The sequence below is a fragment of the Lissotriton helveticus genome, chromosome 4_2, assembly GCF_964261635.1.
Source record: "Lissotriton helveticus chromosome 4_2, aLisHel1.1, whole genome shotgun sequence".
NCBI lineage: Eukaryota > Metazoa > Chordata > Amphibia > Caudata > Salamandridae > Lissotriton > Lissotriton helveticus.
This window is the reverse complement of record NC_136064.1, coordinates 95,736,358-95,762,706: the sequence shown is the minus strand read 5'-3', so window position 1 is coordinate 95,762,706 and position 26,349 is coordinate 95,736,358. Positions and strand designations below refer to the sequence as shown.

Genomic DNA, 26,349 nt, shown 5'->3' with positions numbered 1-26,349 from the left:
AATCGAGACATACTAGTTTCTGGTGAGAAAACGAGTAAAACGTGAACCCGGGCGCTGGAGCTTGAAGAAAATCCTGTGCATCAAGTAATCCATGATCCTTTAACACATTATATAGTGCTTTAAACACCCTGGGTTTCCTACCCATGTATCCTTGTATACCACCCTGTAGTTCTTTCTTAATTAATTAATTTATATTAAAGTCTCCGCATAATACCAAAGGCACCGGCCACGATGCAGGTTCCAAATTTAACTCTTCCGAAACGAAAGATTCATTGAGATTAGACCCATAAATAGTGCATAGTGTAAATTTAGTACTACCCAAGTCACATTCCACGATTACCCACCGCCCCAATTTATCTGCTAAAAAATGACCCGTGGGCAGGATGGCAGGTTTAGTAAGTATCGCTACACCCCGTGTCATTGACGCTTGTTGTGAGATAACCAGGAGTACAACACCTAAATCTGTCAACATTTTACGTTACCACAAGGAATGTGCGTCTCTTAAATGCAAAGCAAATCCGGTTGGATCACACGCAGTTCAGCGGCAACCCTTTGCCTCTTATTATAATTATTGAGGCCACATACATTTAAAGAACATATTCTACCCCCCCTGCTGGCCATTGGAAAACAAAAAGAAAGAAAATGAACAAGCTGCAGTTTTAAACAATACAACATATCTTCAACATTCAAATACTTTTTCCATACTGATACTGTGGATTATTTTTCTGATTTTACCTCACCTAACACTCCCTACATACCCTACATCCTCCCACCCAAAATGCCCTACCTACCCAATCCCCTAACATCCCCCACCCACCCAACGGAGCCTATCCCCCCCCCCATGAGGTTTTAGGACCCATGGTTCTTGTGATGACAAGCTTCCAGTCACCCAATGCTGTTGCCCGCAAAACCAATCCCAGCCATGTGGAGAAAGAAAAAGACCCCCATAGGCCACCATCTATATTACATATACTTCACCAATGCTTAACATCATTTTAATGGCAATAACACCAGAAAGATACAAAACAAGAATTTTCCTTCCCTCTCATGGCTGGGAAACACACAAAAAAAGGGAAAAAGCAGCATTACATAGGGGACGGGACACACGATTCTAACTTGGAAAATTCTACAAGAAAAAGACAAAAAAGAGATACACCATCTTCCTATTAGATGGTGTTATCCCAACCTGACAACTATACAGCCACTTGGTCCAGGCAAGAAAAAAAAAAGCAAACAGCAAGGGAGATCCCTTCAAGGCAATACCAACTGTAAGAGATCCTACAAAGATATTAGGAACTCTTCTGCTGAAACCTCTGTGGAGAAAAATCGGGTGCGATCCTGAAAAATAACTAAGTTTGGCTGGATTCAATAAAAATACTTGTGCCCCTTTAGCCTGAAACAGTGAGATAAGCTGAGATAACTACCAACGATTTTCAACAGTAAAAATGGCAAAAATCTGGCCTTACAAAAAACTCAAAATCCTTCCCTGCCTTTTTTTATCTGGACGGGCTAGCTGGTAAACATCTTCCCTAGCTAAAAAACTATTGAAAGAGATCAAAAATGCTCTGGGCCTATCAGATGTTTGGCCCACTCTCGAATGGATATTAAATGGAAAACGATGTGCTCTTTCTATCTCTCTGTTCCAGTCCCATCTAGTTAGCTCAGGGAATGCATCTATAAACAAATCAACAAAAAACTTGCGGGGATCCTTCCCGTCCCTCCGGAATCTGTAACACTCTAAGATTTTTCCTATGTGAGCGATTCTCTAAATCGGCCAGCTTCCACTGTGTGTCCTCCTTCATAGTACGCAAAGATTCAATCAAGGTCTTTTGAGCCACAAGTTCATCTTTGAGATTTGAGATGCATGCCTCTGCTTCATTAAATCTTGATGTAAAATCCGAGCAGGTTTTAGCAATGCGACGTACTGAGTTTTGAAGTTTCCGGCAAAGATTCTGCACTCTCTGACTTTCCAATCTTGTTTCCTCCCAGTGGGACATTATTGATTGGTAAATTAAGACTAAAGATATATCTTCTGGAGGATTGATTATATCTGTGTTTTTCTGTAGCCCACTAGGCTATTCATTTTCGGACTCCATATTAATGATTTTATGGCCCAGTCTCTTGTGAACAGTATGGGGTCTACCTTTCAAGAACTTGCCAGAGTCTTCCAAGTACACACTATTATGGTCGCTGCCACCGACCCCATTCGCTTGGGCTTTGAAAATTGCTGCTAAATCCTAACAAGACGATGTGGACTGGTCATATAACGAAAAAAAATCTCCAGATTTAGCATCCTGTACTTGGATATGAACACTTTTATCCAAAGTTCCCCCAATATCAGAACCTCCTGCAGTCCTAGCGATTGTCGACTTAGTAGCGGAGTTTGAATCAGGGGTAACACATGTAGCCACATCTGCAATAGGAATCTCCCTTGTAGCAATAGCAGCCAAGAGAGAACCCAAGTCCTCCATCATAGAGTGTTGTTCCTTACTCCTCTGATTTTCAGAACTACCATCAATATGAGATAGTTTTGTTCTGAACAGAGGCAAGATGGCGTCCCCAAGCTCGGATGTGTAAGTTGACCGCTCACCGTTGCTGGAGCCCGTAAACAGCAGTTTGGCAAAAGCGGCGATAATGAACTTATTCAATCCAGGAGAAGAATGGGATTGTACGGGACAGAAATGCCGAGTCGTGGGCTCACCTGGTGATGAAAGCTGTGGGATGCTGACTGTTTTGGTAGCGGTGGCTGCGGTGATGCTTGGTTGTTTTCGGCGGAGCAGCTGGGCGGTCCCGCTGTATCGACATCGGCATTGGGCTGTTTTTTTGTCCCAGAGACGAAACGGAGGCTCGAGAGAAGAGTATCCCTTGTCCGTAACAATGCCTCCTAAAAGTGTGCAGGGGAAAACGTGGCCACGAGAACATCCACTTGGTGAAGGGAACGCTGGTGTTGGGGTGAAGACGCCAGGTAATTCCCGGTTGCTGCAAAAAATGTTAAAGACGATATAAATGTTAAGGGGCTGAAAGTTGACAGCATGTCCAAAAGAACTATCACGGAACTTTCCATTGCTGGCAAGGACAAAAAAAGGGGTAAGAACGCGAGCTCTTTACAAGTGGAGGGGGTGGATGGAACGGGAGAGCAAGTTGGAATTGATAAGTTTATCGATGTAAACGAGGTTGTAACAAGTGACAAAAATGGAGCACCTATATCTTCTGCTGTAGTTTCCTTGACTTTCCCTAATATTGATGGTATTTGTGAAAATCAGGACGCCCACCTTCAACCATGAGCCGGCCTGGATCTCTGGTTCATCCCGCTGAAAGGCTCCGGAGGTTTGACTTCCATAAGTGTGACCGGGAGCCCGTCGCAAGGAAAACTATCAAACCCTCACTGAATCCACACTGGGTGGGAACTTCGAGGGACCCCGGGAAGAAAATCTCCAGAAAAGTTTCTAAGTCAGAAGATAAAAACTTTTGACCGAGACCTGCCACAGGGGTAGCCGCGCAGGGCTCCATCTCGGTAGGGCTGAAATTTTGACTTTGTCGCAGTTTAGCTCGACCAGATGTCCCAATAGGTGCTATAGGTTTCTCTGTACTATATAGTGCTAAATCTTTAAAAATTCATAACTCCGGTTCCCTACATTGGATATTTTTTGTTTTGGAGTCCTTTTAAAGATAAAAATACTCCCTTTTTTAATAAATTGGTGTTGGATTTTTATTATGTGTTGTGTCTTAATTATTTATTTATTTATTTTATTTTATTTTATTTTTGCCATTTATAGAGCGCACTGTAACCCTGCGGGCATCCTGGCGCTGAGACATGAGGAAAGAGCCGGCGAGATAGGCAACTGATCTAGGTGGAAGGCAGCTAATATGGAGAATCAACTAGGTCAGGAATCAAACTTTAGGGTAGAGCCACGTCTTAACTCTCTTACGGAACAACATTAGATTCGGTGTGCTCCTAATTTCCAGGGGAAGACGGTTCCAAAGGCGGGCAGCTGCCACACTAAAAGCTCTTCCCCCCCCCCCAGGGTTGCTTTCTTTATCCTGGGAATCCTGGCGAGACTGGCAGAGGATGAGCGAAGGTTGCGTGTGGGGTCGTACCATTGGAATCTGACTTGGAGCAGCTTGGGTCCTTGTCCATCAAGTGCTTTGAACACTATACATAAGGATTTAAACAGAATCCTTTGAGTCACTGGAAGCCAATGCAGCTCCGCTAGTGCTTGTGTTGTCGAGGAGTGGCGTGCTCGAGTCAGAGCAAGCTTAGCTGCTGCCACCTGGATACTCTGAAGTCAGGCAGTCAGATAGCCCGGGGATTCTAAGAGCAGGGCATTACAGTAATCCAGGCGGCTCCGTATAATGCTCCTGACTACCGTGGTTCTTGCCTGGACTGGCAGCACTTTCTGAAGTCCTCAGATGAGAGTATAACAACCTCCCACCAATTTGTTAACATGGGACTCCAAATTCAGTTTCTCATTAAAGCTGACCCCCAGACTGCGTACTGTGCTCACTGGTGTCAGCGCGCCATCTGTGGTTATTGGTCAGAAATTAGTTGGCAGTCCTCGGGTGATCCCTCCCACCTTACAGTGTAGAATCTCTGTTTTCTCGCTGTTAAATTGAAGCGAGTTGCCCTTCAACCATTTCACCATTTCAAACATAGAGGCATGAAAGCTTTCCAGAGAATCCGCCTGGTCGCCGTCCAGGGACACCATAAGCTGGGTGTCATCGGCGTAGTTAATCACGCTGATGTTATGCGTTTTAATAATCCCCGGCAATGGTCGCATATATGCATTGAACAGAATAGGGCTGATTGAAGACCCCTGCGTTACCCCGTATTCATTTTTTACAAACTCCGATTGATACAGATGGAGCGCTACTGCTTTCCATCTATGAGATAGGAGCGCATCCATCTCAATGCCACACCTGTCACTCCTAGGATTGCCAGCCTTGAGAGAAGTATATCGTGGTTGACTGTGTCGAATGCGGCGGACGGTCTAGCAATATTAGGGTTGCCGATTGACCCCTGTCCGCCCGCATTCGAAGGTTATCTAAGACGGTCACCAAGCCTGTCTCCGTTCCGTTACCAGGTCTGAACCCAAATTGCTCCTCTTCCAATTTGTTGTTTGTCTTCAGGAAGAGGGATAACGCCCTACTAACCAGACATTCCACGATCTTAGCCGGGTAAAGTAAGAGGGATATAGGCCTGTAATTCTGGTAGCAGCCTGGGTCCAGTGTGGGTTTTTTCAGGAGTGGCGTAATAATAGCCTGCTTCCAACTGGGCGGCATCACTCCATTATTGAGGGATTGAACTCTAATCCGAGTTCTTTCCTTATCTTGTGGGGATAGGATCCGAGGGTGACCCTGAGGAAATTCCTAGGGCCACTCGGGTAAACTCCCCTTCCGAGGGTATCGGGAAATCATCCAAGGTAGCCTTAGGGTCAGCCAAGTTAGAATCCCTGTCCCAGTTATCACATATCTCCCCCTTTTCCTGGTCTGACAGGCCGGTTGGGGTCACATCTTTCAGGCCTTCCACGATCTTATTAATTTTATCTTGGAAGAAGAGAGCCAGCCCGTCACACAGCTCCAGAGTAGGTTTGATTTTACTGTTAGTTGAGTCAGGGTGGGTCATGTCTCTCACTATCCTGAAGATGTCCCTGGATTTATTAGAGCTTTTGAGGATGGTGGAAGCGAAGTATTCTGCTTTAGCAGTGGCTATTTCTCTTTTGTATTTTATTAGAGTAAGCCTCCAGCTAGCTTTATCTTTTTCCCCGTAGTTCTTCCTCCACTGTCTTTCTGCCTTTTTGCAGGCCAGTTTAAGATTCCTGAGGTTTTCTGGGTACTATAGGGCTGAGGGATTCCCTCTTTTCCTAATGTCTTTTAACGGAGCAAGTTGGTCAGTCTTCCTAGTTAAATGCTCGCAGAGGGCTGTATAGTTCTCTGTGACCTGTTTCTCAGGATTAAACAGAGTTCCTATCTGAAAAAGTGGGCCCGTTTTTGCCTTTCTTAGTAGTCCTTTCCAGTCCCTACCACGAAAGGTCCTTTCTTGCCCATTTGAGGACCTCATCTTGCTTATATTTTGCACGCTAAAGTTGACCAGGTGGTGGTCCGTCCATCCCACCGGCAGGGTTTTCCCCATAGTGATATGGTTTTCCTCAGCGAATATCATGTCTAAGATGTGGCCGCCTATGTGCGTCGGTTCAATCACCCATTGTCTCAAGCTCAGGTTTGCACAGGACTGAGTGAGGTTGTTAAATGCTGTATCCATCCTCCCATTAGCCCACATATTAAAGTCTCCCAAGACTATCAGTCTGGTATGGGTGAGGGCCATGTTATTGATTGCGTCAATCAGTTCTTGCTGTTGTTGTGCGTTGATTACCCCCGGTGGCCTGTAATAGATCATACCCGTGAGGGAATGTCCTGTCTGATCCTTAACGGAGAATCCTAAAATCTCAGCGCAGGTGACTTCGTCTATATCCAGCGGGGAGATATTCAGTGTTTCTTTCAAAATAATTCCAATCCCACCTCCCCGACCCAGGTTTGTGAAAGGCCTTGTATCCCACTGGGCATGCCGGTTCAAACTCTAGCTCCAGCCCTACCGTGGTCCAAGTCTCTGTCATAAACAGAGCGTCTAGGTTATGTATCTCTACCAGTAGCTGTATCCCTGTAGAGTGCTTAGGAAGTGATCTTACATTAAGAAGACCTCAGTTTAGACCAACATTTGCCAGTGGGCCAGGCGCCATCCCTGTCGCGTTATCTAACGGCAGCTTCCTTAGCACGCAATCATTTTGCCTGTGATTGTTTATAGGCCAAATGGGTGACAGTTTGCTATGGAGAGACATGATCTGTGGGAGAGGTGACAAGCAGTTTATACAGGGAGCTGCTTGACCTTTAGTATGGCTATTAGGCAACAGTCTAGGGCAGTTCGCCTCCCCCTCAGAGATTTAAGGTTCATGAGAGTATCTCTGGAGTAACATATCCTCCCTAGGACAAGAGAACCAAGGGGACTGGACCTAAGCCCGGTCCGAGCGTGGACGGGTGCAGACAGGCTTGCCTTTGGCGCGCTTTCGAACGCGCCAGCGGCGTGCCTGCTGCGTGCGGCCGGCAAGCCATCTGCCTTAAGTACCGGTGACCTGAGAAGTGACGCTGGCATGGGGAGGAGATATGTCCCTCCACTCAATCGGTTCGCAAAGACCGCGGTGGACTGGGGACCGACTAAGCCCTAAAGTGCGATATGCAATTCTGCAAATAGAAAGGTACGTGTAAAATCAGCAGTTCAGGATGTTTAAAAGTTTCCCCCAAAACAAAGTTAACATTTTAAAAATATCAAGTTCTGACCCTCCGGCGCACATCTACTATCTCTGCGCGGCCGGCAAACCTTCCACCTTAAGTGCCGGGACCCCGGAAGTGACGCTGAATTAGTGTTTTTAAGCTAGGGAATATTTGTCTAAAACCTATTCCAAGCCCTAGACTATGTTAGTCGCCTTATTGCCAGTGGCAGATGCATATTTGCCACTACTAATAATCCACCTTCCAACACTCACCATGGATCTTAAGCACCATACTATGCAAATAATTGGACCAGATTAGAAGAAAGCTCAATCCTCATTGTTTATTGCCACTAGAGAAGCAATATATTAATATTTAATCTCTCCTGAGGCTCAGCCGGGAGTGGATGTTTGATTAACTATTATTTGCTGCTCTAATTGCAGATTTGCACACTTGTAATTTTTTTAAAAACTGTATGCTGCTGATTCTTTTAAATAACGCCTCTAATTTTACTGGAACACATCGTACCTTTCCCCCTGCAGCCTCGATCTCCGGCACCGGTTAGCCGGGCATTGGGATCGCGGGGCCGCCATTTTGGGTAGGTCGGGAGGTCAGCAGGCTATGCTTTCTCGTCCCTGACGTTATTTAACCACAGGACGCTGCGAGGGCGCTTGGTTTATCTCTCCTGTGGCTCAGCCGGGAGTGGATGTTTGATTAACTATTTGCTGAATTGTTGCTAAATTTGCTGCTCTAATTGCGGATTTGCACACTTGTAATTTTTTAAAAACTGTATGCTGCTGATTCTTTTAAATAACGCCTCTAATTTACTGGAACACATCGTACCTTTCCCCCTGCAGCCTCAATCTCCGGCACTGGTTAGCCGGGCATTGGGATCGCGGGGCCGCCATTTTGGGTAGGTCGGGAGGTTAGCAGGCTATGCTTTCTCGTCCCTGACCTCATTTAACCACAGGATGATGCGAGTGGGCAGCGGACGCGCGCAGCGGGCGCGCCAAAGGCAGGCCCGTCTGCGCCCGTCTGCGATCGTACCGCGCTCAGCGCCAGCCATTATGCTTGTGGAGGCCCAGGTAACCACCAAAAACTATACTTTGATGGTCCATCTCTAAAGGAGCTTAACCCTAGTACCAATAATCATGATAGCATCTGCATTGATCCTATGAAGCACTCGCCAGGTTCGCCGAAGCCCTGTCTAGGATGCGGGGTTATAATCCCAAAGCTACGTTTTGATACCGTAGAGAGGTTCAGACCTCAGGTAGTAAAGACAGGGAGAGACACAGTCTGGAATCTGGTCTTGATGAATGTGAGATCTTTGGTCAAACACAGTTTAGAATGTGCTTTATTTCTGGAAGCCGAAAACATTAAAATAGCCTTAATTACTGAATCCTGGACGGATAATGCTTCCGGACTGGTTCTTGTTAAGGCGACACCTCCGAACTTTGTGTGCCATACCCTGAACAGGCCCAAGGGAAGAGGTGGTGGCCTAGCGGTTATCTACCATTCCTCACTCTCTGCGTCTTTTAGCCCTGGAGAGGTGGAGGGTAGTGAGGCTTTGGACTTCTCCTTCCATCTATCTCCCCACTATACCTTTCAAGGGTCACTTATTTACAGACCACCGGGTCCTAGAGGACGTTTTATTGAGCAGGTGGGTAAACTCATCGAATCGGGTATTCTGTCTAGTTCCTATACCATTCTAGGAGATTTTAACTTCCATCTGGAAGCCTCCCTAGATCCTGACTCAGTCAAACTCCTAGATTTAATGAAGTGCAGCAACCTTGAGCAGCTGGTAATGGAGGCGACTCAATAAGCAGGACATACGCTTGATGGTATTTTTTCAAACAATCCGCACCTGCTAGTTGCCAAGATTGAGGCACTTCCTTGGTCGGACCATAAAGCGGTCTTATTTGATCTTTCCGTTCCAGAGCATCTTTCGCAGATACCAGCGGGGAAAAAAGAAGCTGGCAATAAGAGCATGGAATAAAGTCGAAGCCAAGGATCTGTGTGAAACCTTAAATAAGACTAGGGGGTCGCCTCCCCATAATTTAGAAGATGCTACTCGCCGTTTCTCCAGCTGGCTGGAAACAGCTGGGAACGTGCTGGCCCCAATAGAAATGATTTATCCCACCAGATCTCGGCCTTCCGCCCCTTGGCACTCCGGGAACAAAACTGTTATGTAAACACCTGGAGAAAAAATGGACAACAGAATATAAGGAGTCAGATAAGATGAAGTACAAAGGCTCTCTTTTTATATACAAACAGCAGATTAACCAGGCCAAAAGTCAATTCTTCTCTATGAAAATTTATTAAGCAAAAAACTCAGCGAGAGAACTGTTTAATACTGTTACCAACCTGGCTAATCCAGTGACGTTCACAACAATGCCGAGTCAGGAATTATGTGATAAATTGGCTACATTTTTTTTTGATAAAGTGGATGCTATTTTCGCCACTTTCTCTATCGTTACGGCCAAGAACATTGCAAATCAACTGGCTGATCGTTCAACAGAGCTGGAGGTGATACTGGACACGTTTGTTCCTCCAACAGCCCTAGAAATTAGTAGCCTTCTTAGTCAGATGAAATCCGGCTCCCCTTCGGATCCTTGCCCGATTGCTGTATTAAAGTTAGCGGCTGAGCCAGTAGCTCAAGTTCTTACACCAATTTTTAATTTAATGTATTCAGAGGGACATTTCCCGTTAGATTGGAAAAAAGCCTCTATTCTACCCCTCTTGAAGAAACCAAATCTGGACTCTAAAGACCCAAATAATTACAGACCTATATCTAGACTCCCGGCCCCTGCTAAAATGATTGAAAAAAATTTAAACGTGCAGTTGAGCCAATTTCTCGAGTCCTCTCGAGCACTGGACCACACACAATACGGCTTTCGAGGGGGCCATAGCACGGAAGCTGCCCTCTTGTAATCAACAGAAGAAATAAGGACTATTCTGGATCTAGGCAGTAAAGCGGCCCTAATCCTGTTAGATCTTTCTGCAGCATTCGACACGGTCCATCACGTATTGTTGATGGATCGGCTGCAGGAGATCGGTGTTCAGGGCGCGGCCTGGAGACTCTTAAAATCATTTTTGTCTAATCGGACCCAGCAGGTGGCGTTGGGAGAATTTGTATCTTCTCCGTTTTCATTACCATGTGGGGTCCCTCAGGGGTCCTCACTGAGTCCGACACTTTTTAATATTTATGTGTCCTCCCTCGCACCTCTTATTCAGTCTTTTGGGTTCAGCCTTACTAGCTATGCTGACGATACCCAAATAGTGGTGTCTCTCCTTCCTGCGGAGTCTAAAAGCACAGCAATCCGATATAACGATTGCATGAACGCAGTGGGGACTTGGATGGCTCAGAACTGCCTAAAGTTAAATTCTAACAAGACGGAGGTGGTATGCTTTGGGAATGATGCCAATTTCTGGACACCAGATTGGTGGCCTGATACTCTGGGTCCTCTTCCCGTGCCTATCAAGAAGGTATAAAATTAGGGGTATGGATAGATCAGAAGCTTAATTTTAAAGACCACGTCCTATGCCCTGAGGTCATGCAAGAATATTCTGCCGATTGTTGTAAAACAGTGATTACAGCTCTCACCATGTTGAGGCTGGATTACTGTAATAGTCTCTATTTTACCATTCAGGAAGGTGCAATGCAGAAGTTACAACTTTTACAGAATGCAGCTGCCAGACTGCTGTTGGGCATGCCTAAGTATGCGCCAATAGCGGATGAGATACCAAAATTACACTGGCTGCCACTTAGGAAGCGTACCATGTTCAAGGCGATGTGTCTAGTACACAAGGCCCTCTACGGAGCAGGGTCGGCCTATCTAAAAGAACACCTCTATTGGTATACGCCAAGCAGATTGTTACGATCATCAGATGCCAAATTGGTGCATGTCCCATTTGTCAGAAAGGCCACCTGGGGTGGTAAAAGCTTTGTGGCAAATGCAGCCAAAGCATGGAACAAACCTCCCCTTCAGCTCAGAGCTATTTCAAAACGTTTTATCTTTCGAAAGAACTTAACCCCTTAATTGCTGCCGTCGGCCAACGGTCGTCACGGCCACTACCTCCCCAGTGCTGCGCACGACCGTTGGACGTCCATTCAGCACTAGTTCCAATGGACAGCGCAGCACTGGGGAGGTCTATTTACAACGCTTTAAAGGGGTTAAAAACCTGGTTGTTTTCAGAATAGTGGACCAGGTATCTGCCTGGCTCGGTCCCTCTGGAGAGATTTCACATAGCGCCAGGACACCCATGGGTAACAGCGCGCTCTATAAATGCCATAAATAAATAAATATATTTGGGAGTTTTAAATTGAAATGTAGGCATGCTATATGTGTTTGAGATTTTTTTCTGCATGACATTGCGTTTTGTGTGCCTCATCAGGAGGGTATATATTCACTTTTTCCTACCTTCATTTTATCCTCTTTTTATGTCTTTCATTCCTTTACCTTTCTTGTCTTCTGTTTTTCTTTGTTTCATTCATTCTTTTTCCCTTCAATTTCATATATTCTTTATTTACTTAGTTATTTCTTCTACCTTTCTTGACTATCACTTTTTCTCCTCCTTTTTCTCTTTTTTCCACTCTGCCCTTTCACGTTCTTTCTTCTCCATTTTCTTACCACCCATATGAAGGACAATATTCTGGACCTTATCTGCTCTTCATTGCCAATCCTTACCAGACACAAACCACTGCTGCAGATCACGTTGCAATACAGTTCACACTTTTACAGTTCATACTCACTCACCATGTGAACTACAGCAATTATGCCACTTCAATGACCTTTATATCAGTACCATTCTGCACAAATTAAATTTGCTTGCAATCTCCTCAACCCCTTACTGGTCATTAGTGGCAAGCTTCAATTCATACTCCAAACCACAATCCAGTTCAAGCTTTTATACATCACACCCTATCTCCAAGTGAGCTACAGCAAATGCGCTCCTTTAAGGACCTTCATATCTGTACCATTATGCACAATTTTTATTTGCGTGCAACCTCCTCCATTCCTGTGAGGTCATCAGCACCAGACTTAGCCCTATACTGTAAGCCACTAGTGAGACCTTTGACCTCTAAAAACTCACAAATCGAAGCCCAGCTTGCAGCCCCCATTATACTCATGTAGCTCAAGGTCAGTAGACTAGCCATCTGAAGACAAGAAAGGTTTTGGGGCCAGTGAGCCACACCACAGAGTGGTGTGGCTCACTGGTTAGAGGCGGCAGACCCGGGAGCAGACGACGGCCCGGGACCAGGGTTCAATTCCCAACGCGGCAGGGTCTTGGACCAGGGTCAGCGGACTCGATTATTCTCGCCTCGGTGCCTACTCTAACTAGGGATCACACTCGGCAACTCTGGGCATTAGCTTGTCTCATCTCCACAACGGCCCCACACATACGCCGGGGATGCCTGGTTTCACCTTGGAGATACCCAGTAGGGACCATCTCACAGGGAAAGCCAGGACGGGTTCCCCAGCTGTCTATAGCGCAGAGATACTCCTTCGGGAGTCGATTCTAACGCGTTAGAAACCCGCAATTAAATATACAAATCTTTTTTGGACGTCGCATAATCGGCCCATTTGTGATCGTAAAAAAGCACTTTGAAATGTACAAAAGCCAAATTGTCATTCAGTGACTTGCTAATGTATTGCAATTTGTTGTAAGAATCGGTAGTTGTAAGGGGCCTGTTTAGGTCATTCCTTCCATCGCAAATAGTGAATATCTTCCCATTCATTCCTCTGGGCCTCCTATCCCATTGGAATGAATGGGTAGGTATTCCTTATTAACGAATCTCAATTAGCGATTCGTTATTAAGGAATATTAAGGAATCGCTAATATTTTAGCGATTCCTACCTACATTCAATTTTGCGAGTCCTTAATAGTGAATCGGTAAAATTCGCTATTAAGGACTCGCAAATTTGAATTTACCTAGATCTGGCCCCTGGTGATTTCAATCTGAGGTCTTTATTTGAGTCATAGCTTGGTGAGAATATTATTTAGATGAGACAATTTCCAGGTTTTGCCTTTAGCAAGATTGTGCTCCTTTCACAATCTTGTTAACACCTTACTAATGCACCTCATGTTGTTTATGTAAATAATTCCTAGGTTGCTCCATTGTCATCAATGGTAACATTGTTTCACAGTGTGCAGTAATAATTCTACCAGATTATTCATTTTTATATATTTATAGGTAATATACTTTACACTTTTAATATACTTTATACTTTTTCTTTCAGTCAGCGTTTCTATCAATTCTCTGCTACAACTTTGGAATAGAGACATATGAACACAAGAAGTACGACGAGAGCACCTTTTGGCTCAGGTGATAACATTTAGCATTCTTAATAAATACAGCACTGTAGTCCTTAAGTTAATAACAGAGCAAAGGAGCAATGATAGCCAATGGCATGAAACTGTGATGGATTTCAAAAGGAGAAGATCCATAGAAGAAGACACAGGACCCTGCGTCCGCAGTACATGCTTTAAGGCATAACAACCACAAGTAGAGAGGGCATTAGTCCCAGCATGGGACGACCTTATTCTGGAGTTATAGCCTGAGGCAGGTACTAAAGCAATGCATGTCTATCTTCTCATAGGAGTTGAATGGGAGAGGATTTTGAAAAGGACATGTGGCTATCACTTGTCACAGGGAACAGCATGAAGGAGGAAAACACTATTTCTCTTCCAGGGGATCCTCATCAATAGTCATAAGCACTGGATATTCCCGCCCACGTGCGGGGACCCCGGAAATATTATACAAATATATATGTAAATTACATATAAATAGCTCCACAGATATATATGCACATATATCATTTTTTCTCACACCAATGCAGCCCCAAAAAAGAGGCTAAATAATGTAAATAATCCCACATATACTGAATTAGCAATGACACAAAGAAAACACATTAGGTCAAATAGCCCTTGAACTCTGTGTTTTAATGAGCAAAAAGGCTCATAATTCTCTTCCAGGGGATCCTCATCAATAGTCAAAACCATTAGAATATTCCCGCCCATGCGCGGGACCCCGGAAACACTATATTATATGTGCCCCACATATATATACTCATACATATATATACCTAAAAAAAGTTTAAAAAAAATACCTGCATATATATATAAAAACAAGCAATTGTAGCCAAATACACAATAGAGCTGGATTATGCTGTAAAGAATTTCCATCATACATGAAACATATGCATTAGAAACATTCTCGTACCCACGAAGGACTGAGGCCTTCGACCTATCCTCGACCTGCTCTCCCTCAATTTCTTCATCAAGAAAGAGAAGTTCATAATGCTCATTCTGGCTCAGGTCCTGTCTTCCCTGGACCCAGGAAACTGTATGATAGTATTGGACTTGCAGGATGCATATTTCCACATTCCCGTCCTGCCTGCCCACAGGCATAACCTGCGGTTCACAGGGTGTTTTGAGCACTTTAAGTTCGCTGTGCTCCCCTTTTGCCTCACAGTGCCCCTTGGTGATAGAAAAGGTGATGGTGGCGGTTGCAGCTCATCTGCGGATATCAGGGGTGCCAGTCTTCCCCTATCTCAATGACTGGTTTTTGAATGCGGGCTAGGCCCAAGGATATGGTCTACAATCTGTAGATTACGGTGGACTTCCTGCATTTGCTGGGGTTCACTATCAACGAGCTGAAGTTACATCTGACTGCCTCTCAGATGCTTCCTTTCATCAGAGCTGTTCTGGACACGGTGCAGTTTTGGTCCTATCCTCCTGAACGGCGAGTCCAGGATATTCAGATTATGACATAAAGTTTCAGCCTCTATCCTGGATTTCAGTGAGACCGCCTCTGAGGCTGCTGGGCCTCATGGCCGCTTGCATCCTTCTGGTGATGCATGCCCATTGGCATATGTGGGCTCGGCAGTGGGACCTAAAGTTTCAGTGGGTGCAGCATCAGGGGAATCTCTCTGACATGGCCCATATCTCCGCGGGAACTACACAAGATCTGTAGTGGTGGTTAACGACCCGCGTTTGGGTCAGCAGCTGACCACTGTCCCTACCTAAACCAGATCTGACAGTGGTGACAGGTGTGTCAGTCCTGGGATGGGGCGACCCTTTGGGAGAGGTGGGGCTCAGAGGTCTCTTGTCTCTGGCAGAATCCAGACTCCACATCAACCTGTTGGAGCTCCAGGCAATCCATCTGGCATTAAAAGCCTTTCTACCTTTTATCAAGGGAAGGCTAGTGAAGGTGTATACGGACAACAACTGTCATGTGGTACTGCAACAAAAGGTCGGGGTGGGGTGGGGTGGGGTCGTGGACCATATGTCAACAGGTGACATCTCTTCACATGGCTGGAATGTCAGGGCATTTCCCTCGTGGTTCAACATCTGGCAAGCTCTCGGAACACCAGAGTGGACGAAGTCAGCCAAAGATGGAAAGCAAATCACAAATGTAGTCTCCATCCGGACGTGGTGCAAGGTTTCTTTCAGCAGTAGGAAAAGCTTTGGTTAGATGTGTTCGGCTCCACTGTTAATTGGGTAATGCCAGCAGTTCTGGGTGCTGGAGTTTCCAAAACTGCTCTCACTCAAAGATGCTTTTCATTTCGGGTGGAGCTCAGGCCTCCTCTACGCCTTTCTGCCCATACCACTCCTGCCCACAGATTTCAACATCAGGATCGACCAGGCCAAAGTCATCCTTGTGGCTCTGAACTGAGAATAGAGACTGGTATCCCCAGCTGGTGAACATGGCCATCAGTCCTCTAATCAGGCTGCCCCTGCGGCAGGAACTCCAGTCGTAGCAGCAGGGGAGGGTTCTCCACCCGAACCTGTCAATGCTCCGCCATCTTGCGTGGAGATTGAGTGGCGACAATTGGCAGCTTTCAACCTTTCTCTCGAAGTCTGTGATGGTATCTTGGCAACCAGGCGTCCCTCCACCAAGATGGTTTATGCGTGCCATTGGACAAAATTTGTGGCATGGTCTACAGAAAGACAAATCAACCTCCTTTCTGCCCCCCTTTCTCAGGGTATACCTTTCATCCTTTTCCTTGACTAGTTGGTCTCTGCTCTGTGCACTCTAAAGGGCTATCTCTTTGCTATTTCACCTTTTCTGTGGTTGCCTGATCAGCCATCTCTTTTCAAATCCCCTATTGTAAATAGGTTTCTGGAAGGTATACAGCATTTGTTTCCACCTTCTCCCTTTATTATGCCCCAGTGGGACCTCTATCTTGTCTTCACTTTCCTTATGTGCGGTCCCTTTGAGCCCATGCACAGTTGTCCACTCAGGCTACTTACCATCAAGACAGCCTTTCTCATAGCTAGAACATCTGCCTAAGGATCAATGAGCTTAAGGCCTTGACATACAAGCCTCCTTGTTTGAACATCTACCTAGGCTTCGTACAAGAGCTCCCTTTCTCCTGAAAGTGATCACTCCCTTTCACTAGACAAATCCATCACTCTGCCTACTTTTTACGTTTCGCCTCATCCCTCCAAGGATGAGGAGCAACTTCACCACCTGGACCCAAAAAGAGCATTTTTGTCCTACCTTGATCGCACACTAGAGTTCCAGGTGGATGACCAGCTCTTCGTGGGATATGTCAGAGTGAAAAAAGGAAGGGCTGTACACAAGAGGACTGTCTCACGATCGATCGGTCTTTGTATCAAAATCTGCTATGCATTGGGTAAGAAACAACCCTCTGAGGAATTGTGTGCTCATTCCACCAGAGCTAAAGCTACAACCACTGTGTTAGCTCACAGAGTTCCTGTCCTGGACGTCTGCCAGGTTGCAACGTGAGCAAACACAATTGCCTGGACAGTCAGGTCGGTAGAGATGGGCATTTTGCCCGTTCCATCCTGCAGGACTTCCTCATGTGAAATTAGTCATGGAGACCTACCTCGGGCGAGGTATTGCTTGGGTATCTAGTCTACGGTAAGGAATCTGTGCCTAGAACCCTTATCAGATGAACTAGTTACTTTGTCTGGTAGAGACCCTATCTAGCTGCAGATTCCTTACCGACACACCCATCCTCTCCACTGTCTAGGGACAGCACTTTCCTCTTTCAGGGCCCTAGTTTTCCACACCAGTGGTCAGTGTAGTTCGTAGCTCTGCACGAGAAAAGTAACTGACGTCAGCATTCTGCAGGTTGCACCTATATAGGTACCGCACACGTCAGTTCCGTTGCGTATGACACCATGTGGAGCAGAACGACGATACCTACTGGCACACAGTACAGCTCAAGAAAAATTTCCGGATCCAGTCTGACGCCTGGGGATAACACTAAGGTAAGGAATCTACGGCTAGTTAGAGTCTCTACCAGACAAGGCGTTACCAAAGGTAGGTAACTTTTTTGATAGGATGGATCTGATTAATGTGTTACAAGATTTGTGCATCTGCTAAGGACCGTGTTGTGCTAACTATGAGTAGGGCATAACTTAAAAAAAAAAAAAATTAAATGTACTTCTCATTTAGACTCGTGTGTAACACCTTCTAGCATTATAGTTTGCACCTGGACTCTGGGGCATGTTCCTTGATTTACACCTATGCACTAAGCATTGGAAAAAAACTTGTTCAAACGGTGTGTGCACAGACTTGCACAGTCAACTACCACTAGGTAAAACCTAGTGGGAGGTGCCCATGCAAGGACCTTTTGCCCTGTGCTTCTCATCAGTGCTAGTGTGGAACCAGGGGTACATTGTATTTGTGCCCGTTGATTCGGTGGCGATGTTTAAAGTCAGTGGCTGCTGGCACGGATTGGGGGTGGAGTGGCTGGGGGGTAAAGAAAAAAAAAAGAACAGGAAGCACCTGGGCTCCCCAAAGCCAATCACCACGCTGTAATGCAGCATTGTGATTGGTCTGAACGCCCTGGTTCGGCGCTTGGCCAGGGACTGGTAGCCTGGGCATGTTCTCCACCCAGGCTGTAATGCAGCCTGGGTAGAGAACATGCAAAGTGTGCATGGCTGTTTGCCAAACAGTCATGCACACTTCCAGAATGCCCACACACGAGTCCTCCTGCTCTGAGAGCAGAGAGCTCCGCCCCACCCCACAAAGCTACTGCAGCAGGAAAAAATAAAATGATAATAATGTTATGTTATGTTAAATTTTGATAAAGCACAACAGCTGCCCCAGCAAAGAGGCGTCCCGGCGCTGCTAGATCAGGAAAACAAATACTCAAGGACAGTCAGGCAGAAACAGGAGCCTATGGAAGTGAGAAAAGGATGGTCTTGATGGCTTTCCGAAAAGCCAACAGATTCTCCATTCCACGGATGTGAACCGGCAGAGAATTCCATAATTTGGCCGCTAACAACCGGAAGGAGCGATCACCCATACGGCATAGTTTGATACGTGGCACCTCCACCAGGTGTTGCCCCAATGAGCGCAAGCTCCGGGGGGGGCAGGTACCAAGTCAACAGTGGGCGCAGTAACACCGGTCTCCCGGTTTTAAGGATTTTGAATGCTATAACAAGGGCTTTGAATTTGATCCGGGAGGCAATCGGAAGCCAATGTAGTCTTCCAATCGTTGCTCTGGCAGAACATCTGCGAGGGAGCCCGATCAGAGTTCTTGCTGCCAGATTTTGAACCCGTTGGAGTCGCAAGATCTCGGCTTTATTCGCACCTAGGAGCAACACGCTAGCATAGTCCAAGCGAGAGATGATTGTGGCTTGAACTATAAGCTGGTGAACTGTTGGCTCAAAGTACTTCAGGATTGGTTTTAGACCTCTCAGCAAGCCCACACAAGTTATTATCATTTTATTTTTCCATTATTTACACTGCCGAAAGCGATAGGGCGACGCTCGTCTGCCTTAGCGGAGTTGCCGCTACTAAAGGACCCTGGTTGAGTGTGACAGTGTATATGTTCATGGACTGAGGCACTTTATGCAATCTGTAGAAACCTGTGACCTTTAACCAGGGAATGGGGAGAGCTTCACTCTGCTTTTATCACATGAATTCACAAAAAGATTTTGGTATTCTCTCCTCTCTAGCCAAAGCTATGAAATTGGTAAAATGGACAAGAAATATTCTACAGGACAGGAGTTGCAGGTAAGCAATCTGAGCACATGAAGCCAATGTTTAGAATGCTCTTTGTGCATGTGGAAACCAATCTCCTGCACGATACAGAGGAGGCCGTGCACTTCAATAACACCACTTTCTGTGCCTTTTTGTTTGTGATATATGTCTAGCTAATATGGCTAATGTTTTGTTCTTTTTCATGTAGCAGACTTTACAGGCACTGCTTTTATTTTGTAAGAAGGGACAATTATTACATGCTGCTCTGAAATTACATGAACCACAAACTCCTGCTGCATTGCATTCTCCGACGTTCAAACCGATAAAGGGTTCTGGCCCTATTCAGCAAGGCTAGGCCAAATCAATACAAAACCAACAACACGATTGCCAATACTGATACATTCTACACATAATACTTCTACCGAATCACACGTGACACTCATAGTGACTGGAAAAAAGCTGATTTTGAATTTTTTATTTTTCTTTATTATTCAATTTCATCAAGAATCAATAAAAAAGGTCATGTTATTATTTCAATGAACAATCACGACAAATGTTGTTAGAACCACAAACACTTACACATATCTAAGACACAACTTTTAAGTCACATATAGGACAAAAACAATACCTATCATATTCAAAACAACACATTACAGTATGTAAATTAAAGACACACTCCAGTTCCAAAGAAAAATGATAGGACAGTTAAAAAGAAAATAAACAAAGGATGAAAAAGCTAGGGAATGGTTGAACAAATACACAACAGAAGAGTCTTTCTCCAGTATTAGGGGTGTCTTTCATAGATTCACATGCTTGAATATTCCCCGTCGTCGAAGTGGGAGTCCCACGGTAAATAAAATAGCAATAATGCTAATAAATATATATATATATATATATACATATAGTATCATATAAGTAATAAAACAGATAAAATATGTACTGAAAAACCTTTACAAAGGTTACCACATAGAAATGCATTAGAGAGAAAAAAACTCATTTGTAACATATCAGTGTCATTATGTTAGTCCAAACTGCAGCCAATCAGGCTCAAGTACCCTCTAGAACCTTCTCCTCAGAAGCTCAAGCCCTCAGATTTTCTACCGCACGTCGTGTGAAGGGAGTCTCCCTGAGCTCTGCTCAGTTCTTTTCTACATTTCTACTCTTCACAGGTTTTTGTTTTACACAAAGATGTCAAGTAAGAAGTCTTTATTTAGACCTTGTTCCTCCTGTGGGAAATTGCGTTTATTTGAGAAGGACCCTCATGACAAATGTATTTACTGCCTGTATCCTGCTCACAAAGCGGTTGATTGTAGGTTCTGTAGAACTTTCAATCCTAAAACCCTTAAGGACAGGGAGGGTCGCCTTCTACTTTGGCTTAAGCGCCTTCAAGATAAGGAGGACGTTGTTTCTGATGCAGAAAGCCTTCAGTCAGTTCCTTCTTCTATGGCTTCTAAGCGTGGCAGTGTTCAGGAGTTACCATCTCCTTTCCTGAAGAAAAGAAAGCTGGCTTTAACTGTGGCTGCAGTGCCACCTACTACTACTGTGCCTGTTATCACTACGCCCACGAGACCTGGCTCTCAGGCGCCTTTTCCAGCTTCTATTAAAGTGGTTACACTTTTAACAGCGCGGTCGTCGACGGGCTCGTCGACGACCACTCCAACGACGAGATTGGCTGCTGTGGCTTCGTCTACGACCACAGTCACGACGACGTCGGCATCATCATCGTCGACGAGAGTCTCGACGACGGCTTGCACGTCGACGAACGCCTCTGTCTCTTCAATCCCGTCGACGATCCCCATTTTATCGTCGACGAAGAAGCCATCGTCGACGAAGAAACCATCGTCGTCATTACCTTCGTCGACGAAGCTCCCGTCGACGACACAGCTACCGTCGACGACGACGAAGATTCCGTCGACGAAGATTTCGTCGACGCAAGCGCCGTCGACGAAGGCGCCGTCGACGAAGGCGCCGTCGACGTCTAAAATGCTGTCAACTACATCGTCGACGAAGATTCCGTCGACGAAGATGCCGTCGACGAAGATTCCGTCGACACAGGCGCCGTCGACGAAGGCGCCGTCGACGTCTAAAATGCTGTCAACTACATCGTCGACGAAAACATCGTTGACGAGCTCGTCGACGAGCACATCAGCTACAGTAGTGCCTAAGCCTTCTAGGTCTACGGTGACGCCTACAGACTCATCGTCTACGACGACTGCTTCCAAATCGTCATCGTCTACGCAGGGATCTGCGTTGACAGAAACTTCTGGTTCTTCATCCTACGCCAACGTGCCTTTAGTGCCCTTGGACACTTCAGTTTCTGCAGTACAGTCCTCATTCAATATGGAGGAAGATTCTGCTTTCCATCTACAATCCCCTGCTCCACAACCACCACTTCAGTTGTTTGTCTCAGACCATGAGACTGAGTCTGTTCCGGATGACACTGGGTATGGGGACGCCCAGAGTCCATCAGATTTGATAATTAAATGCCAAGACACTACTTCGGAGGAAGAAGAAGATGAGCAGGTAGATCAGCACGAGGACCAATGCGTGCAAATTCCGATGACGTCTATTCCAATGACGCTTTTCTCTAACCTCCAACACATGTTGGACGATTACAATAGACGCTTTCCACCTACCCCCCAGGGTACTCCGGTTCATGAATCTGCTGAGGTACCAGTTTCGTCTCAACCTCTACAATCACCACCTAGACCGTCGATACATTTGAGCACTCCTCTATCTCCTAATCCACAGATGGACACTGACTCAGAACCAGAGAGAGAGGAAGGCGAGGTTTATCCAGATACGGATGGTGAGCAAGATCCTTATATGGCGGAATTCGATGATTATCGAGTTCAAACACCCTCGCCACAACAGGGCACTTCAGGTGATTCACCTCCTGTGGACATCGCTAGTTTTCATAAGCTTATGGACAAAGCGGCGGACCGCTTCAAGTTGACAAGGGTCCAGCGAGACGAAGAATGTTTCCTGTATGATTTTAAGAATCAGCCTTATAAGCAGGTACATACCATACCAATTATAGAATTTATCTGGAAGGAAGGGCAAAAGATTATGAAGGCTCCTAACTCTTTGCCTGCCCAAATACCTAGGTTGGAGAAGAAGTACAAGGCTCCAACAGGCTCGCCTGTTTGTCTGCTATCTCATCCAAAGCCAGACTCTGTGGTGACTCAGGCAGCACAACGTCGTGCGCGCAATCCTGCAGCGCCTGTCACTTCCCCTCCCGATAGAGAGGGTCGACGATTGGATGCAATCGGAAAGAAGTTTTCATCCATGGCATCAACCTCAGCTCGTGCTGCGAATGCTCTCGCAATTTTGGGTCATTTCGACCGACAAATGTGGTCAGACATGTCCATCTTCCTTGCACAGCTTCCAGAGTCATCCAAAGCAGAAGCGCTCCAGGTCCTTCAGGATGGACAAAGAGCTTCGGAGGAGATTATAGACTGTGCTGTGGATATTGCAAATACTGCATTCCGTATCCTTGCCAGTGCTGCGGCGCTCCGACGCCAGGGATGGTTAAAATCTACATCTTTCAGGCAGGAGGTTCAGTCAAAGATCATTGACATGCCGTATGATGGCCAATCTTTGTTCGGTTCCCAAATCGATGCGTCTTTGGAAGCCATAAAGAAGGATACCGACACGGCAAAATCGCTTGGATCCTTACAATTTAAAAAACAGCCCTTTCGTGCAGCACGGGGACGGGGCACCTCGTCCACTTTTTCCCGAGGAGGACAGTCACAGTACCGCCAGTACAATCAGGGGAACCAACGGTACTCAAATCAGCAGTCTTCTCGTCAACAACAATCCAGACCCTATAGAGGAAAGTCCAATTATAGAGGTGCCAACAACGCCAACAAACGGCAATGACTTGCCAGTTCAGCAGGATGTTGGAGGTCGAATCTCGCAATTTTACTCTCAGTGGTCTCAAATAACATCGGACCAATGGGTGTTGGACATTGTGCGCAAGGGTCACGTTTTGGAATTCACAGAGTTTCCTCCTCCATTTCCACCTTCGGGTCCGCCACCTCCCCACCTGGAAGAACTGCATCATCAAGTTCTACTTTTATTAACAAAGGGTGCAGTCGAAGTGGTTCCTGTATCTCAGCGGGGGAAAGGCTTCTATTCGAGGTTCTTCCTCATTCTAAAGAAGACGGGGGAGTGGCGTCCCATTATGGATTTGAGGTATCTCAATCTATTCCTGAAACAACAGTCCTTCCGGATGTTAACGTTGTCAGAAGTCTTGCGGCTTCTCTGCAGCGGCGATTTTTTAACGACAATAGACCTGCAAGACGCCTATTTTCATGTACCAATTATTCCTCAGCATCGGAAATACTTGAGGTTCACAGTGGGACACAATCACTATCAGTTCAAAGTCCTTCCTTTTGGCCTCAGATCAGCTCCTCGTGTGTTCACGAAGGTTCTGGCCCCGGTCATGGCTTATCTGCGTCTTCAAGGAGTCCAAATATTTCCTTACCTGGACGATTGTCTTTTAAAGTCCCAATCCGCAAGCCAGCTGCATCACGACACACGTCTGTGCCTCACCCTATTCAATTCTCTAGGGTTGACCATCAATGTAAAGAAGTCACATTTCACTCCTCTGCGAAACAGGACATTCCTCGGAGCTGTTATAGACACGGACGTGTCAAAAGCGTTCATCTCCGCCGAGCGGAGACAGAGGATACTTCATCTGGTCTCCACCATCAGATCAAAAAAGTCAGTTTCAGTGCGAATGTTAAAATCATTTCTGGGAATGGCATCATCTTGTATCGCACTGATCCCGAATTGCAGGTTACGTACCCGTCCCATTCAGGAGGAATTGGACCTACAATGGCGACAGGTGTCGGGGTCGTTCAACGACCAAGTGACAGTCACATCTTGCATGAAGACCAGTCTGCTCTGGTGGGAGCAACGAACCAATCTGATCCAAGGGGCCTCCTTCCTTGCCCAGCCTCCAGATCTAACATTGACCACGGATGCGTCCATGGACGGATGGGGAGCCCATCTCATGGAACTTTCCATCAAAGGCAAATGGACAGCGACTCAGAAGACCTGGCATATCAACAGGCTAGAATTACTGGCAATCTTCCTAGCGCTAAAGGCTTTCTTACCAGTGGTGCGCGGAGAATCGGTGCTGGTCCAAACAGACAACACCACCAGCATGCACTACATGAACAAACAGGGAGGCACAAAATCTCAGCCCCTGTCTCGTCTTGCCCAAAAGATTTGGGAATGGGCACTTCGTCATCACATTTGTTTGACAGCAGTCCATCTGCCGGGAGCGTCAAACATACTGGCAGATTCCCTAAGCAGGTCTGCGTCATCCACTCACGAATGGGAGTTACACCAGCCGACTCTGGACCTCGTGTTCCACCAATGGGGTCATCCCAAGATGGACCTCTTTGCAACTCCAGTGAATCGGAAGTGCCAGACTTTCGCCAGTTGGCATCCACATCCGGAATCCAGCGGCAATGCCCTACTCATGGATTGGACCGGCCTATTTGCTTATGCGTTTCCACCACTCCCATTGGTGCCAAGAACGTTGTGGAAGATGCGCAGACAACCCTGCCGCTTGATTTTAATCGCCCCACGTTGGCCCAGACAGGCGTGGTTTTCAGAACTCCTTCTAATGTCCCAATGCACACCCATTCGTCTCCATCCACGTCCGGATCTTCTGACAATGGACAATGGACAAGTTTGTCACCCAGACCCATCAACGCTTCAATTGTGGGCATGGAACCTGAATTCATTGAATTTGCCTCTTTAAATATACCTCAAGACTGTAGAGACATTCTAGCGTCGGCTAGAGCTCCATCAACCATCAAGACATATAGGTTGAAGTGGAAACGTTTCTGTCATTGGTGCGCAGCATCCAACGTACACCCTATCAGTTCCACTCCAGACCAACTGTTACCGTTCTTTTTAAGTCTTGCTCAGTCTGGTCTTTCACATGCCACATTGAGAGTCTTTTTGGCGGCTATCTCACGCTACCGTCATGATGGATCTACGTCTCTCTGTTCTTCCAGAATCATCCGACAATTCTTTAAAGGACTTTTCCGGAAGTTCCCTCCGTTAAGGCGCCCTCCTCCAGCGTGGCACCTCAACGTGGTGTTATCCCAACTTATGAAACCTCCATTTGAGCCAATTCATCGCTCACACCTCAAGTTTCTGACCTGGAAAGTGGCTTTACTTTTGGCTTTGACTTCGTCTCGTCGCGTAAGTGACTTGCACGCTTTCACAATCAAACCTCCATATTTACAGTTCAAACCAGATGGAGTATCACTTCGTACCAATCCTTCTTTTCTTCCAAAAGTACCTACTGACTTCCATTTGAACGAGCCAGTGTTCTTAAAGACTTTTTTCCCGGATCCTAAATCCCCTGCGGAACAGCGACTACATTCTTTAGACATCAAACGTTGTCTAAAATTCTACCTTTCAAGAACAGCTCCTTTCCGTAAATCCAATCAGCTATTTATAGCATATGGACTACTGCGCAAAGGACACTCAGTGACTAAACAAACAATAACACGATGGCTCTCTTCAGCCATATCATTTTGCCATCAGCAGGCTGGCAGGCCTTTACCTACTCCAGTGAGGGCACATTCTACGAGAGCGATGGCGTCGTCCATCGCATTGTTTGCCGGAGTGCCTCTACACCAGATTTGTCGTGCTGCGACATGGTCCAGCAGGCACACATTTACCAGACATTATTGTTTGGAAGCTGTCAACGAAGCGGATACCGCAGTGGGGCAAGCAGTGCTTCGTCATCTTTTCAAATAAGGTGAGCCTCTTTCCCTCCTCCATTCTTGAGATTGCCTTGCTTTTATGCTATATATTGTTTCTTCAATGCTTTGGAAATATTGCAATCTCAGCTCTAGGAGGTTACTGCTATCTATTCTATTCAAGCATGTGAATCTATGAAAGACACCCCTAATACTGGAGAAGAACAATTGTTACTTACCTGTAAACAGGTGGTTCTCCAGTATTGGTGTCTTTCATAGATTCACATGCGACCCACCCATCCTCCCCTCAGAGGCTCTGTTCTCCTCATGCGCTATTATTACTAGTGCTACGAAAATCTGAGGGCTTGAGCTTCTGAGGAGAAGGTT

General features: G+C 46.0%; 1 protein-coding gene across 4 annotated transcripts in view; it reads left to right on the top strand.

The window, feature by feature from the left end:
• Positions 1 to 26,349, top strand: part of TEX11 (testis expressed 11) — an 853,291-nt gene that overhangs the window by 353,668 nt on the left and 473,274 nt on the right. For all 4 annotated transcript variants that reach the window (XM_078640006.1, XM_078640005.1, XM_078640008.1 and 1 more), the window contains 2 exons: positions 13,503 to 13,588; positions 19,204 to 19,261. In XM_078640006.1, the coding sequence (XP_078496132.1) occupies positions 13,503 to 13,588; positions 19,204 to 19,261 (144 nt within the window). The remainder of the gene's footprint in view (positions 1 to 13,502; positions 13,589 to 19,203; positions 19,262 to 26,349) is intronic.